We start from the raw sequence: 14,057 nt of genomic DNA, 5'->3' as shown, positions 1-14,057 counted from the left end.
TATCTTAATCTTCGTTATCATTACTTTTTGTGAGAGCAACATCTGGCTCATCTGCTAGTTTTTTTTTATATTTTTTTATAAAACTTGTCTCTACCCTCAAAATTAAGCATGAGTTCTAATATGAGAACAGACAGAAAAGGAAATCTTACAAAATTTGAAGATGATATTTATTATGCACTGGAAAAAATATATCACATTGACCACTCTTCAAGTTTGGATGTTAAAACGACAATGCTGCACTATCCAGATATTATCAAAATACAACATTGATTGTCACAGCATTGTCACCAACCAAGTTTCAGTAGAACATTTATTTTCTGCTCTTAAAATTATTAAATATGATTTAAGAACTTTGGTGAATGCTGAACTTAATAGAAGTGATTTTTTTTTGTAAGAAGTAATTCAGTTTATAGCAGAGATGAAAAATAATAAATTAATCAACATGGCAAAATAAGCAATCTCTTTTTTTACCAGTCTAAATGTTATATTTCTCATTCTTGACTTAGTTTAATGTATCTGTATACTTATATATTACCCAATATACTTGTATATTGTGTACTGTACAACATTTTCATTAAACTAATTTGTTTGTATAAGAATGTACAGCTGACCCTTGATAATCCGACGCTTTTGTAATCCGACATGCTCAGTAGTCCGACACACCTCCCGTCAAGGTCACCATAGTCCCCGTCCCGTTACATGTCTGCTTGCACAGAAGGATGTTGCGACATGAATCGCCCCATCCAATTCTTACACGATGACACACATTTCTTGTGTTTTCCATGAGCAGTTCTGTACGTACTGTATTATTAAGCCTATACATACTGTATGTACATTTATTGACTTCCATATTTCTTTTAATAAACATGTTTTAGTTAACCGAAATGGGTGTTTCATTTCCATATTAACCTAGGCAGCATTTTACTCATAACATGTAGGAATATTGTAGGCTACTGCTAGCAAAACAATGCCAAATATGTAATCACTTTTGGTAATCCAAACACTTTTGATAATCCGACACCCCTTTGGTCCCATACCTATTGGATTATCAAGGGTCAGCTGTATTTACTATTTTTATTCATACATGCTTACCAAATACCAATGCCATTATCAAACAAGTCAATAAATGCAAACTTATATATTCAGTAGATGTGTCAAATTTTAATGTTTAATTAATTTTTTAAAATTGTTTTATTTTGTATTTTTTAAAAATAATCAGAATCGTCATCATTATTACTTTCCCAACTGTTATACAGTATAGCCTATAACAAAGAAAAAGAATGACAATCAGTCAAAAAATGACTTTCTCAGCTTTTACTCTTTTGGACTCGGAAAGCCTTGAAACGTAGAGAAGTGCAAACGGATGTTAGAATGTGTACCAACTGATTTAGTTCAACCATTTTCAAACTTAATAACTCCTGCATTAAACCATCCAACTCTGATTCAAAATCATGCCTCCCATACAGTCTAACATTTGTACAAACAGAAAAAAAACCAAATCTTTTGCATATCTCGACATTTCGAGGTGCCCTGAGTCCAAAACTGCAAAAATTTGAGGGGGGATCATTTTTTGAACGATTGCTACACTTTTCCTCTATTATATATAACGACAGAAAAGTAAAAATCATCATCTTGACTCATTACTTAGAAGAATATTTTAGCTTTGGAATAAAAAAGTTTCTATGTTCTATTTTTATTAGAACTATATTTATTGATACTAATATTCTGAGGTCACGCGATGATGTCAGAATTTTCGGGCCTACTTTGTTAACAAGTCCGCCCCTGGTTGGAGTCGAATTCGAATTGTAAGAAAAAGTCGGAATTGTGTAAAAATCTACCGACTCCACAGCCCTGTTTGAATGAATTAGAATACTTCAGGTTATGTAATAGATTTTCACAAAGATACCAAACATTACAAACTTGTTTTATTCATTTTCTCAATAAAACTATTTGAAATGGGCCATCTTTCATTTTTTAACAAGATTATTTCAAATAAATTGAATTCCATATATAAAAAATAAATATTAAGAATTAAATTTATATGTAATAAAATAAATGCTTAAGAATATTGCAAATATTTTTAACATCACTACATATAATTAAAATTTGTGTTTTTGATTATATTAATCCAAAAACACTAAAAATTTTCAAGACTCACCCTATCATCTTTCCACAAAAATAAATTTTAAAATATTTTTTAGTGTTTGAGGTCATTATATAAAGCATGAAAAGAATATTAAATAAAGAGCTTTGCAAAATTTGATAAGATTATATAATTTCTTCTACGTTTGATAAATTTTTTTAATAATACAGTAGCCCCTCATTTTATAGTGGATTTAGATATATCGCACTTTTTTTTGGGTCCCCAAATTTCAAAAGCACTGAAGTCGCTAAATTTTAAAACATCAATTGCCACTGAATTTCTTTTTGCAATGAAATACAGTATTTTATTCCTACCATTGTCCTTGAAACTACACTGCAGGTAGAACAAAAAGTTTGTCAAGATCTAAATAAGCAAAACAAGTAGACAGATCAATTAAGTTTCCTTTTGATATTAAAAGTTGTTTGTTTATTGATTATAAGTACCTCTCTTCATTTACAAGTTTCTGTGAATTTGAAATTTTACACATTTATGCGAATTGACAGTATTTTGTCAATTCACATAAATGTGTAAAATTTTGAATTCACCTTGTAATGTGCAAGGAAAAGATAGATTTATTTATTTCTAAATAGAAAGTTCTAAATTTTTGTACACAGTATTAACTTTATTTTGCTTTTTAGAGAATTTTTACTTTGTAATTTTATGTTATGATGTTCTATGTATGTTCAATATTTATTTTTTAAATTTTCAATTACTGTATTTATAATTTTTATTGAAAAATATAAATTACACAAATTTTTAATAAGCAATTTATTATGAATTATAATACTGTATAGTAAAATCTCAACTGGTATTTTGTTTTTATATCAACAGTACTTGTCTTCACATGTCATTACTAAAGAAACAATAATGCTAAATGGGCATTTGTGATATCAATGCTTATGTAAATGTCATTTAATACGATATAACCACGAATAAAATTCAGTATTACAAAACTAAGCTTATTTTATATCAGAAACACTTGCAGATGAAAGAATAGAGAACAGATTTCATAGCAAGTATAATCTGTTTAATATAAGCCCAGAATTTTTAGTACTCAGTTATATCTTATATTGCGCCGGATATAACGCACTTTTTCTTTGTCTCCTGACAGCACGATATAACGACTACTGTATTTCCCATCTGAAAATTATTTATGTAACATAATATAATCAATTAAAAATTTATATACTTTATTGATACAAAATTAATTACATTTTTTATTGATATAAAAAATGTAATTAATTTGCTGTGCAAATGTATGAAATCATCTATTATTAATTCTGAAAAATTACTTATCATATATGTAATTAAGATTTTACAAAATGTAAATTTATTTTTCTCACCGCACGTATTTTTGAAATTGTTCCAAATTGAAGATAACTGAAAATCATTTCTTGAATGCATAATGGAAAATCAAGAAATGGTAACCAATGATTTCGATCAACAACATCTGTCTTCCCCATTCTGAAACTTGAAACATTTTGACTTCGTCGTCTTACAGGTGCCATTTCTTAAAAGTATACTGACAGTATACTGATATTATCTGTAAAAAATTTGAGTTAAAAGATTTAAAATGAATATATATTTTCATTACATTATAGATATTTTGATGTAAAATCTTTAGATATTACATACATATATAATATATATACAGGATGTTCATTTAAACATCTATCCATGAGCAAAAGAACTCTTTCTAGCATTACACAAGTGTATCATGTTATGCATGTGGTGTATGTTTGTTTCAGTGCTAAAATATCCAAAGCAAATCAATTTAAGGTAATTTAGCATAGCATAGAAATAATCTCTAACTGTTAAGGATAAAAACATTGCAGAAATTGATACAAAAAAAGCAAGCTTTATTTTGTTAGAGAACGTGTTCAATACGAAGATGTATACTGTTGAGCATGGCATTATGGATGGTATATAGTCACAGTTTCACAGGCCTTTCGTACAGATCTCTTAAAAGTTTGTCAACATCATATGGCACTGCTGGATATGCATCACACACCAAAGCTTTTAGGTGACCTCCACGGGAAAAAAATCCAGAAGGGCCAAGTCTGGGGAATGTGGTGGGCATGGTTGGCCTATCCAATGGTTGTAACTCTGCAAGCTACTGATACACATCTGTCTGAGAATGAACTGGCATGTCATAATGCTGGTACTCAATCTGCTGTAGTTACACCAATAGCAAGTCATCAAGCCATTTATCCATTACCATGTTTAGGATGTTACTATTCACGGTATTGTCAACGAATAAGAGACCGAGAAGTTGCTCATCCAAAATTTCACTCCCGATGTTTACAGTAAAACACACTTGGTGCTGCATGTCAGCACCATGGAAGCACACACTACCAAGTGATGCACATTCCAACAGTTATACACTCCCTTCCAGGAAAATGGCTCCTCATCAGTCCATAAAATGTTCTGAAGAAGTTGTAGTTCACCAGTACACCATGCTGTAAATTTAACATCATGTTTCATCCATCAAATTCCTATGTGGCATCATCTGCATATTGTGCTAGTTGCAGATAACAGCAGAATGGGTCATAGTGATGTAATATCCAGTGTATTTGTATCTGCTGTAGTCTAACCTAACCTATGCTAAAAAGATCTCTTTTGCTCCTGGATAGATGTTTAAGTGAACACCCTGTATATAACTATCTAATTATAAATTTAAAAAAGTATTTTGTAACTTATAAAATCTTCCATTTTCTCTATAATTAAGATATTCATTTTCAATGAAATAAAGAAGAAAAGTTGCATTCAACTGTAAATAGCATAAATTATTTTATGCGAAAAAAAAACAAATTTAAAGTTGCTGAGTAACAACATACTCCATAATTGCCTATGTACCACTAGGTATTAAAATAATATATTCTAATGATATGCAAACTAATAATATATAATTTATTCTCATCTTTTCATTAGTCAAGTTTATTTTAAATGTTCTTTGTTGTGAATATCAGCTTAATTAGAGTTGCATAAGGTATGAGACAGAAAACAGGAAAATAAATTGCCAATAAGGTTGCCAAAGCCATAGGGACTGCATATTAGAACCTCACAGGCCACAGAGGTTGCTCATGACTATTTAAATAAATTTTTATATGCTTGTAACATATTAAATTCAGGTAATTACATGTTGTCTATTTTCATAGAAGAAATGTATTTTTAACCATTGACACATGAAACATGAAGACAGAAATAATAGAACTTTTCTTTGTATGTTCTGTCATTTTTTATTGATATAAAAAAGAAAAGGTAGGAAGGATTCTTTTACACTAATTTTCTTCTTGTAAATATATAAAATAAGTGTTCATATTATTTAAAACAATATTGTATCTAGTTTTATTTCATGATTGCAAAAATTTCACAAAAATGATCTTCAATTAAAATATAGTAAATTTGCATAATGAAAACAATTTCAAAATTCTTTAAATAAGTAAATAAAAATCTGCTTTATTGGAGATTAAATTGTATAATGTCTAGAGATGTTATGTAAACAAATTTAGGTGACTTAGTTACCAAGCTTATTCACTTATGTATCTTCTTACAATAGGCTTAATTGCCCAAAACCACTTGAGAAAGTAATATTTAAATGAACTCTAAAAAAAGCACACTTTTGTTATTCTAGTAAAATTGCTATTTAATCTGCTTTTATTTTTTTTTATTTGTTATTTTTTGTCTTGTGAGACTAAACTATTTTCCTTGTACAAATAAACCAGAATTAATGTACAGTTTAAAAAATTATTTTTTATGTTAACATAAATACAACACAATTTATATAACTGACATTTATACTAATTTAACATTTTTGTTATATTACAACCACATCATCCTCAGGAACCAATATTTAAATTAATTAATAAATGTTTTTTGTTCCTGATTATGATATGGTTTTAACATATTGAAAATATTAGAGCAGTAAAAAAATGTGTCACATAAATTGTGTTATACTTATGTCGTTAATACCAGAAAACTGAATATTGTAAAAGTATGAATTAATATCTTTTTAACAAGTTCAGAAACATTAAGAGCAAAGTCTTACTGAGCGGTGTTGTAAAATTTGATAAGTTATAAAGTTATGTATGCTTTTGATTTGTTTTACACTCCAGTCTGATGATGATACCGTACTGTACATGACTATACTGTATTAAAATTGAGAAATCTGCAAAAACATTAATGAACATGTTATTACAGAAAATCAACATTTACAATGATTCATGTGCATATAATATTCATTTTCTGGACATACTGTATATAAAGACCTTGGGTGGAAGTCTTTGGCACACCACATCTAAACAAATTCTGATTTGCAAACTTCTAATATGCTAGACTATAATCAGACAGTTCCAGATTTTTTTGAAAGCTTTTTCAAATGCCATCTCATTATATACTTTCCAATTAAACTATTTTAATAATAATCTAACATAATTCATATAATGAAAACATATCTTTGAATACATGACTATATTTGAAAACATGTAAACATATTATTCTTTACATGAATATACTGTAGTTGCATAATTAAATAAATTAAGTATTTAATTTTACAGATCTTCAAGATTGAATAACTAACAAAAAATGAAACAATTGGAGAATACAAATAGAAAGAACTAAAATGCAGCTAAATTTTTTGTAATTATTAAAAAGTTCACTTTACAAAATAATGCAAGTATCAATCTACATTAAATAAATTTCAAAGTAAACAAACAATGAAAGCATTACTTGATTAGAATTTTAAACTATACCAGTTTTGGCCAGAAAATGAAACAAACTTTTATTGTTAACTGTGTGAACAGTTAACAATAAAAGTTTGTTTCATTTGTGATTATATTTTTAAGTTAAATTTGTTTTCTGGCCAGAACTGGTACTACACTGGCCAAAACTGATACATCTACCCTACAGTTAGTATTCACTTTAATATATTCTGTCTATTCCAAAATGATTTTGAAAGTCTTGAAAACAAAACAATAAACCAATTAAAAATTTAATGAGTAAAATAATAAATTTAAATTATATCATCAATAAAGAAAAAATAATTAAGCATATTATTTTTTTACTTTGTTGATTATAAATTTCCTCATTACAATGAAATGAATAAAAAATAATTCCTGTAAACCAATTCAGATTTGTTCAGATCCATTAATGCCTTTTTTATTTATGACTCATTTCCTTAGACCATTCCTATAGGTTGAGAAACTTACAAGACATGATTCTAAAACTAATCATTTTCAAAAATTATAAACACTTCACTTTGGGACTTGCCTAAACTGATAATAATAAACAACTGATAATATTAATGTGTTCACTGCTGATATAAAAATTGATTTCTCTACCAACATATGCTAAAAATTAGTTTTAATTTAATTGTTTAATTTTAATACATATGTTATGGACAAAGTGATTAATACGGGCATTATGAATAATGACCAACAAAATCGGGCATTGTAATAAATTTCAATAATTTATCAAATTGACCAGTCATTATGAATACTGCTATCACCTAGTCGGGCAAAGTGATGATAATATGTTGAGGAGTGATCATCCAGCGTACTCTAGCCAATCAGAACTTACATCTTAGTTGCACATGCGTATTGCATTTAGTACCAAATTTTAAATTTATGTGACCAGTAATTAATCTTTCTTCTTTGAGAAAAGTAACGATTATGGATGAATCATTAAGTGATATGAATAATCACTTCAACAACCCATTAAACGATTTAATAATAGAAAAAGGTGAAAACAATCAAATTTTCACAAAATCAACGTATTTGTCAATGATACAAAAAGTGAGAGTCAAAAATGGAAGTTACTTCTAAGTTACCAAAAGAATATCAGTTAATAGTACTTTGAAATAATTCACAAAAAAATTAATATTTCTAAATGAAATAAGTGGAGTTTTTTTAATCAAATTTAAAATTCGGTACTAAACACGATACGCACACGCAACTGAGTGCCAATTGGCTAGTGTATGTCGGATGATCACTCCTCAACGTATTATCATCACTTTGCCCGACTAGGTGGTAGCAATATTCATAATGACCGGTCAATTTGATAAATGAATCAATATTTATCACACTGCACGCCCTTTTTGGTCATTATGAATAATGCCCGATTAATCACTTTGTCCATAACACATACACGTATGTTAAAAATGTCAAAGGAATTTTTATGAAATATATTTTTGAAGTGTAAAATAAACAATAAAAGTAAACTTTTTTATAAATAAAGGAAAAAATTTCCAAGTTATAATATAAACAAAGTTTGAGGATGCATATGAGTGTTCTCAGCATACTGGTCAATGCAGTATAGGATACTCCAATGTATCTTTAGTAATGTTGCAACAAATAGTATATTTGGTCTCAGGCTGAATACCAAATATATGCATGGCCGAAATGCTGAATATTCAACCAAACTATTCAGTTTGATTAACGCATGTACTAAAATTGGCACGCAAACTGCATTATGGCAAGGATCACACACCCTGCTCTCTATTGGCCCACTGTCACTACGCTTTGCCAATCGCATTAATTCTTGACAGTTGTAGCAGACAGACATGAGCATCATGACAGTATGTGATAAGTGATGATATCAAATGTGGAAAACAATGAAATGACCTACACATGTAAATAATGGAAAAAGAACAGAAGGACCACGGAGTGAAAATGTGAAAATAAATATGAAATTGAGTTGATAACATAATCGAACAAGTTAAGGCAGCTTATTGGCGCGAAATTTGCAGCCGTCAATGCCAAATAATTGTTCTCATAGGCTTAGGAAAGCTAAGTGACTTTCATTAACAGCTTTCACTAACATTCGAGACAGCTTGGGGCCGTTCAGGCTACCAAGCTGTCTCAAATCTGTGGAATCATAACTGTGACTTATAACAATGTCTTATCTGTCTCTTTTCTCCATTATCATTAGGCTATGAGTCACATAATTGTAAACTGGGAAATCTTCTTTCAGCACACCTAAACTTTACAAAAGGAACACACCCTCAAAATTTTAAGTTTCTAGCACCAGTAGTTTTGGCTCTGCATTAATTATCCTATCAGGACTTGCTCTTTTATATATGAGTAAATAGGTGACTAAACTACATAATAAGTAGGTAGTTTTCATTTGATTTGTTACCTTTTTTTGATCTCTTAAAAAAATAAGTCAGTTATATTACTTTTCCTTTGATCTTTTAGATAAATAAGCAAAAAATTGCACTTCTCAAACTTGAAATGTATGTTCAGCATTAATAAAAGTTACCAAAATGATAAATTTACTGTTTTTTTGTTATTTCTTACTCCTGTTTTAGGTATTCAGTATTCGGCCGAATAGAGAAAAATAGGACAAATACTGAATAGTAACCGAATATTTGTTGCATAACTAATCTTTAGCACTAAACATGTAAAGCAAAATAAGTATATATGACTACAATTAGAAGAAATTCTGATTAAACACTAAAAGGAAATGTTAAAACAATTTAAAAATGTATAACTTGAATATTTATTATAATTATTATTATTAATGAATGTATAATTCTTCTAGTTTTTGCTACCAACTTTAACTGCAGCTAGTGTAATGCCAGTTATTTAAACTATTGTATTGCAATTAATAATATTGTCATAAGTTGCTAACATCACAGAAATGTCAATCTTTCAGTTCTCCAGCATAAGTAGTTTTATTACAGAGTCGCTGTTTGAACAAAGAACATCCCTGTTAGCATAAAAATGTAAATTTTTACATTATTTTTTCATATGAAAAACTTTTTTCATTTTTTCACAAATGAAATTGCTTTTTTTCCACACTTTTTCACATTACTATGAATGACTTTTATTTACATATTTTTTGTTTTTTTGCCAGAATCATTTTTTTTTAAATTTTACACAGTACAATTTACTCAATCAGTTAGTTTTCTCTTTCTTTGATTGGCTCTACTAGCTATTTCTGCAATTGATTTTTTCTACATTATATGTGGCACTTTGGAAGATGGAAGTAGCAAAATTGCATTTGCTACTTTCATCTTAGATCTCTACAAGCTTCTTGGAACATTTCCAGTCTGTCTTTCATTAAATTCTGCCCTCTTAACTTCTGGACTTCCAAGGTCAGATAGATCTGGAATTTTTGAAGATGATGCACTTAACAAGGCTTCTTCAGCCTCTTTTTATTTCCTTGCTTCCTTTCATTGTTTGTATGAATTCTTGGCTGACTATAGAACCTGTCTTATTATTGGAACCTTCTCCAGGTTTTCACTGAATTTGTTCATGAAGGATGAAGTGGTTCTTAATCCATTAATGCTTTTTGTACTGAGACTTACTCTGTCTGGACAAAATAAGCCTTTGTTTTCACTAAACCCTCTTTTGATATCTGCGCTGTGAAAGGGTTAAACATATTTTTACTCAGCTTGTTGAAGATTTTATAATTGTTTGTACCTGCATGGTTCTGTATGTTGAACACTAATCCTGTAATGGTCAATCCTATAGTGCAGTGACACGTGCTCCTTGACTTTCTGTTGTCAATGTCCGATTCATCATCACAGATTAAATCATCAGAGGATTCATTATCATCATCATCATTTGCATCAGGACATTTACTAAAATCAGATGTGGCACTGTCCAGGAACCAAGATTCTGGTATTTTTTGGCACAATACATTATCCATTTGTCCATTATTTTTTTGATGTCTTCACAAGGAAAACATTTTAACTTAAGTACAATTTGGCATACAGCTTCTGTTGACCACTCTATCTTTTACTAATAATGGATACACCCAAAGATCACAAAGCAGTCTATTTTTCACTGGAAAGATGCACAGTAATTCAGACAAAGCTGTAATATAGAAAAATTTCACATGAAAAAGAAAATGTTTCTTTTCACTCTGAAAATTTTTAATTTCAAAAAGATATTCCAGTTTCTTTTGTACATCTTAGCCAGTGTCAATAATTTTCAAGATGTTCTTTGTCTGTTTAACAAACAATCAGCAATTGCTTCAGCATAGCACTAGGCACCAGTATGTATGCAATGTAAGATACATACCACCAATACAATAATAATAATGTTAAAATAACCTCAGAAAAAATCAATAAATAAAAATCTGTAATGTTGATAATATCCAATGATACATATCCAAGAGTATATCGCTTAGCTCTTATTCTTTGTAAAGAACTAATATTATAAGATTATATTATCAACAGTTGGCTTCTCTAAACAATTCTTTGAGGATATATAAAGAAAGAAAAATTACCAGAAATTTAACAGTTTTTAAGATATGAGCTCAAGTAGGAATGTTTAATGATATCAGTTTAAGGCATGAATTGCTAAACAGAAAATAAATGGGAGAAAACTAATGAAAGATATATATAATTTTAAAAATCACAATGGCAAATAAATATGTGCAGCATATAAAAGACTTTGTGTTTTTAAAGACATTCTTGGCAAGTTTAGACAAAGGAAAAGCTATTGAATGAGTTGAGTGCAATTTAAAATCAGTAGGTAACCTGCATTGTCACATAACCCACATCTGCTTTTAAACTGACTTTTAAAACAGATAATCCACAATTATTCACAGGAAACTACAGTACAAAATATCTACAAGCCAAATTTTCTGGCTATCATTTGGTTAATAATTTAATTCATCAAAGTATATAATTTGGCCTTTTAGGCTAAATTATATACTTTGATTAATTTATTTTCATGAACAATAGATATAAAGTGCTCATTAATTATATTCATTCATCATTTAGTTAATATCTTTACACAGAACTTTTACCTTGAAACTTGTCTTCTTTTTTTAGATATATTATAATTGATGATAGTTTCAGTATTGGAAATTTATACTGTATTCTATTTTAAGTGATAAAGCCTCTAGTGTTAGAGAAGAAAAAAATACTTTAATAAATTTCATTTTAATATTACAGCAATGATTTCATGAAACATTATTTGGATATTATTTGTTTAAACAAGTTAAAATATAATTTAAAGTTCAAAAAAATCCCGTCCAAACTATTCTTCAAAAAATTCAAGTCAGCCGACAATGCTTTATAAAGGTCGAAAACGTTTCTCAAATAAAAATACGTGGCTCTGCATGCCGTCTAAATTTATTTTTAAAAAAGAATCTTCGGTTTTCTTGACTAATTGATAACTTTGTATCTGGTTGTTGGATAATATTTAAATTAGTAATTAGTCAAGAATACATAAAATCACAAACATAAATTTTGAATATTCAGATTATCAACTAATGGTCAAATCAAACAAAGCAATTACTTATCACGACGACACAGAACTTTAACAATATTTAACATAATTACATTAATCATCATCCAGGTTTATCTGTGAAAATTAAAATTATGTTAAGTTAATGGGACATTATAAAATGCAGAGTAATATAGTCACATGAGGTAAATAATATTTAACAAACTTCTAAAAACATGAGACAAATAAAATGCCCTTCTCTAATATTAGCATAAACTTCACAATTTATCTCAATTTGAAAAGAAAATGGATATTTATATCCATAAAATGTATATAAAGTGGTTAGAGGATTTAAACTTACATTTATAAGAAGGTGTATTATTATTTGTAATTATATTGGTTTCTCTCAGTAAAAGAAAAGGTTCTAAACTGGGTATTTTATGAGGGAAAACCACCATTATCTTTACATTTTTTTTTTCTGTATCGCCTAATACAACTGGATTAAATAATTAAAATAATAAAATGAAAATCGCAGTTTACTGGAAGGAAAATGTAGGTCAAAATCTTAATGCATTTTTATTTACGTGGAAGAAAAAATTATGACAAGACACTTACCAAAAACAATCGAATCGATTAAGTTAACGAGATCAAACAAAAGTAGATTTTTACTTTTATTTCAAAAAGTTTGCTCAGTTCTTTATGTTATAACATAATTTCAAATATTACTTTAAAATAGTAAACAGCGCACAGCAAACGAATCATTCTAACCTTCTTTCGAGGGAGGGAGGAGAAAAAAAACATACATAAATAGACGATTGTAATTTTTTCATTAATAGATGGTGCAATTCCAGTTTTTCCGCCGACATTTTGAAGTTGCCAGTTCTAATATATTACAATTTATATAAGTGGTAAACATTATTATTATTATTATTTATGAAATATATTATTATATTATATATTTATAATCGGCGAGTGTGTGTGTGAATAAGAATAGAGTTTTTGTTATTAAAACTAGATATGAGATGATAGACATTCAAAATTCAATATCACTTCATTTTTATCAAATGTTAATAAAATTTTGAAAAAAAAAAGAAAAACAGATATTTTAAGACAATAAAAATCTTCGTTGATAATATTTTCCTTCGACAATGAAAAGTTCTTTTTACTACAAACTTCCGTTTTTGGCCACGGCCTGAAGCGCTCTAATCGCCGTTGGATTTCATTGAACTTATCAAAGTAGAATTGCTTATGAGCATCAGTTGCGAAAGACTTGAGTTGTTGCAAAATGATAAAAAAAAATGGACGTTTGCACATAATGAATGAACAATATATATGTGTGTGTGTATATGTTACAGTCAAAACCCGTTTGTAGTTAGAACTCGTTTTAATTAGTTGAAACTAATTTATACTGGAAGTCTTTGTTAAAACCCGTTTTGTCTAGTTAAAACTAGTTTTAACGCAAATTCATTTTTGATTAGCAGTAAATTCTAGTTATAACAAAGACATCCAGTATAAACTAGTTTCAACTAGTTAAAACGCGTTCTAACTAAAAACTGGTTTTGACTGCGACATATAGAGTGATTCGGGGTAAGATGATAAGCGGGGAAAGATGCCTACTTTTTGATATTTTCAAAAGGTGACGTAAGATATTGTCATATGTTTGTATGATGAATCGTTGGGCCAATATTGAGTGCGGAAAGCTGTAGTTGGCTACCGTTACCTCATTTTCTACA

At 28.8% G+C, this 14,057-nt stretch overlaps 1 protein-coding gene across 2 annotated transcripts in view; it reads right to left on the bottom strand.

Moving 5' to 3' along the window:
- LOC136989072 (F-box only protein 28-like) overlaps positions 1 to 13,210 on the bottom strand; it is a 38,213-nt gene extending 25,003 nt beyond the window's left edge. The window contains exons 1-2 of one of the 2 annotated variants that reach the window (XM_067287163.1): positions 13,093 to 13,210; positions 3,487 to 3,686 (exon numbers count right to left, since the gene is read on the bottom strand). In XM_067287163.1, the coding sequence (XP_067143264.1) occupies positions 3,487 to 3,651 (165 nt within the window). In that variant the 5' untranslated portion in view covers positions 3,652 to 3,686; positions 13,093 to 13,210. Of the gene's footprint in view, positions 1 to 3,486; positions 3,687 to 12,939 lie in introns of both variants that reach the window. The other variant, XM_067287162.1, reaches the window with a different exon arrangement.
- Positions 13,211 to 14,057: the final 847 nt, after the last annotated feature.

Source organism: Centruroides vittatus, unplaced genomic scaffold, assembly GCF_030686945.1.
Source record: "Centruroides vittatus isolate TY-2023 unplaced genomic scaffold, ASM3068694v2 scaffold_435, whole genome shotgun sequence".
NCBI lineage: Eukaryota > Metazoa > Arthropoda > Arachnida > Scorpiones > Buthidae > Centruroides > Centruroides vittatus.
The sequence above is the reverse complement of the archived record's forward strand: the minus strand, read 5'-3'. Positions and strand labels throughout refer to the sequence as shown.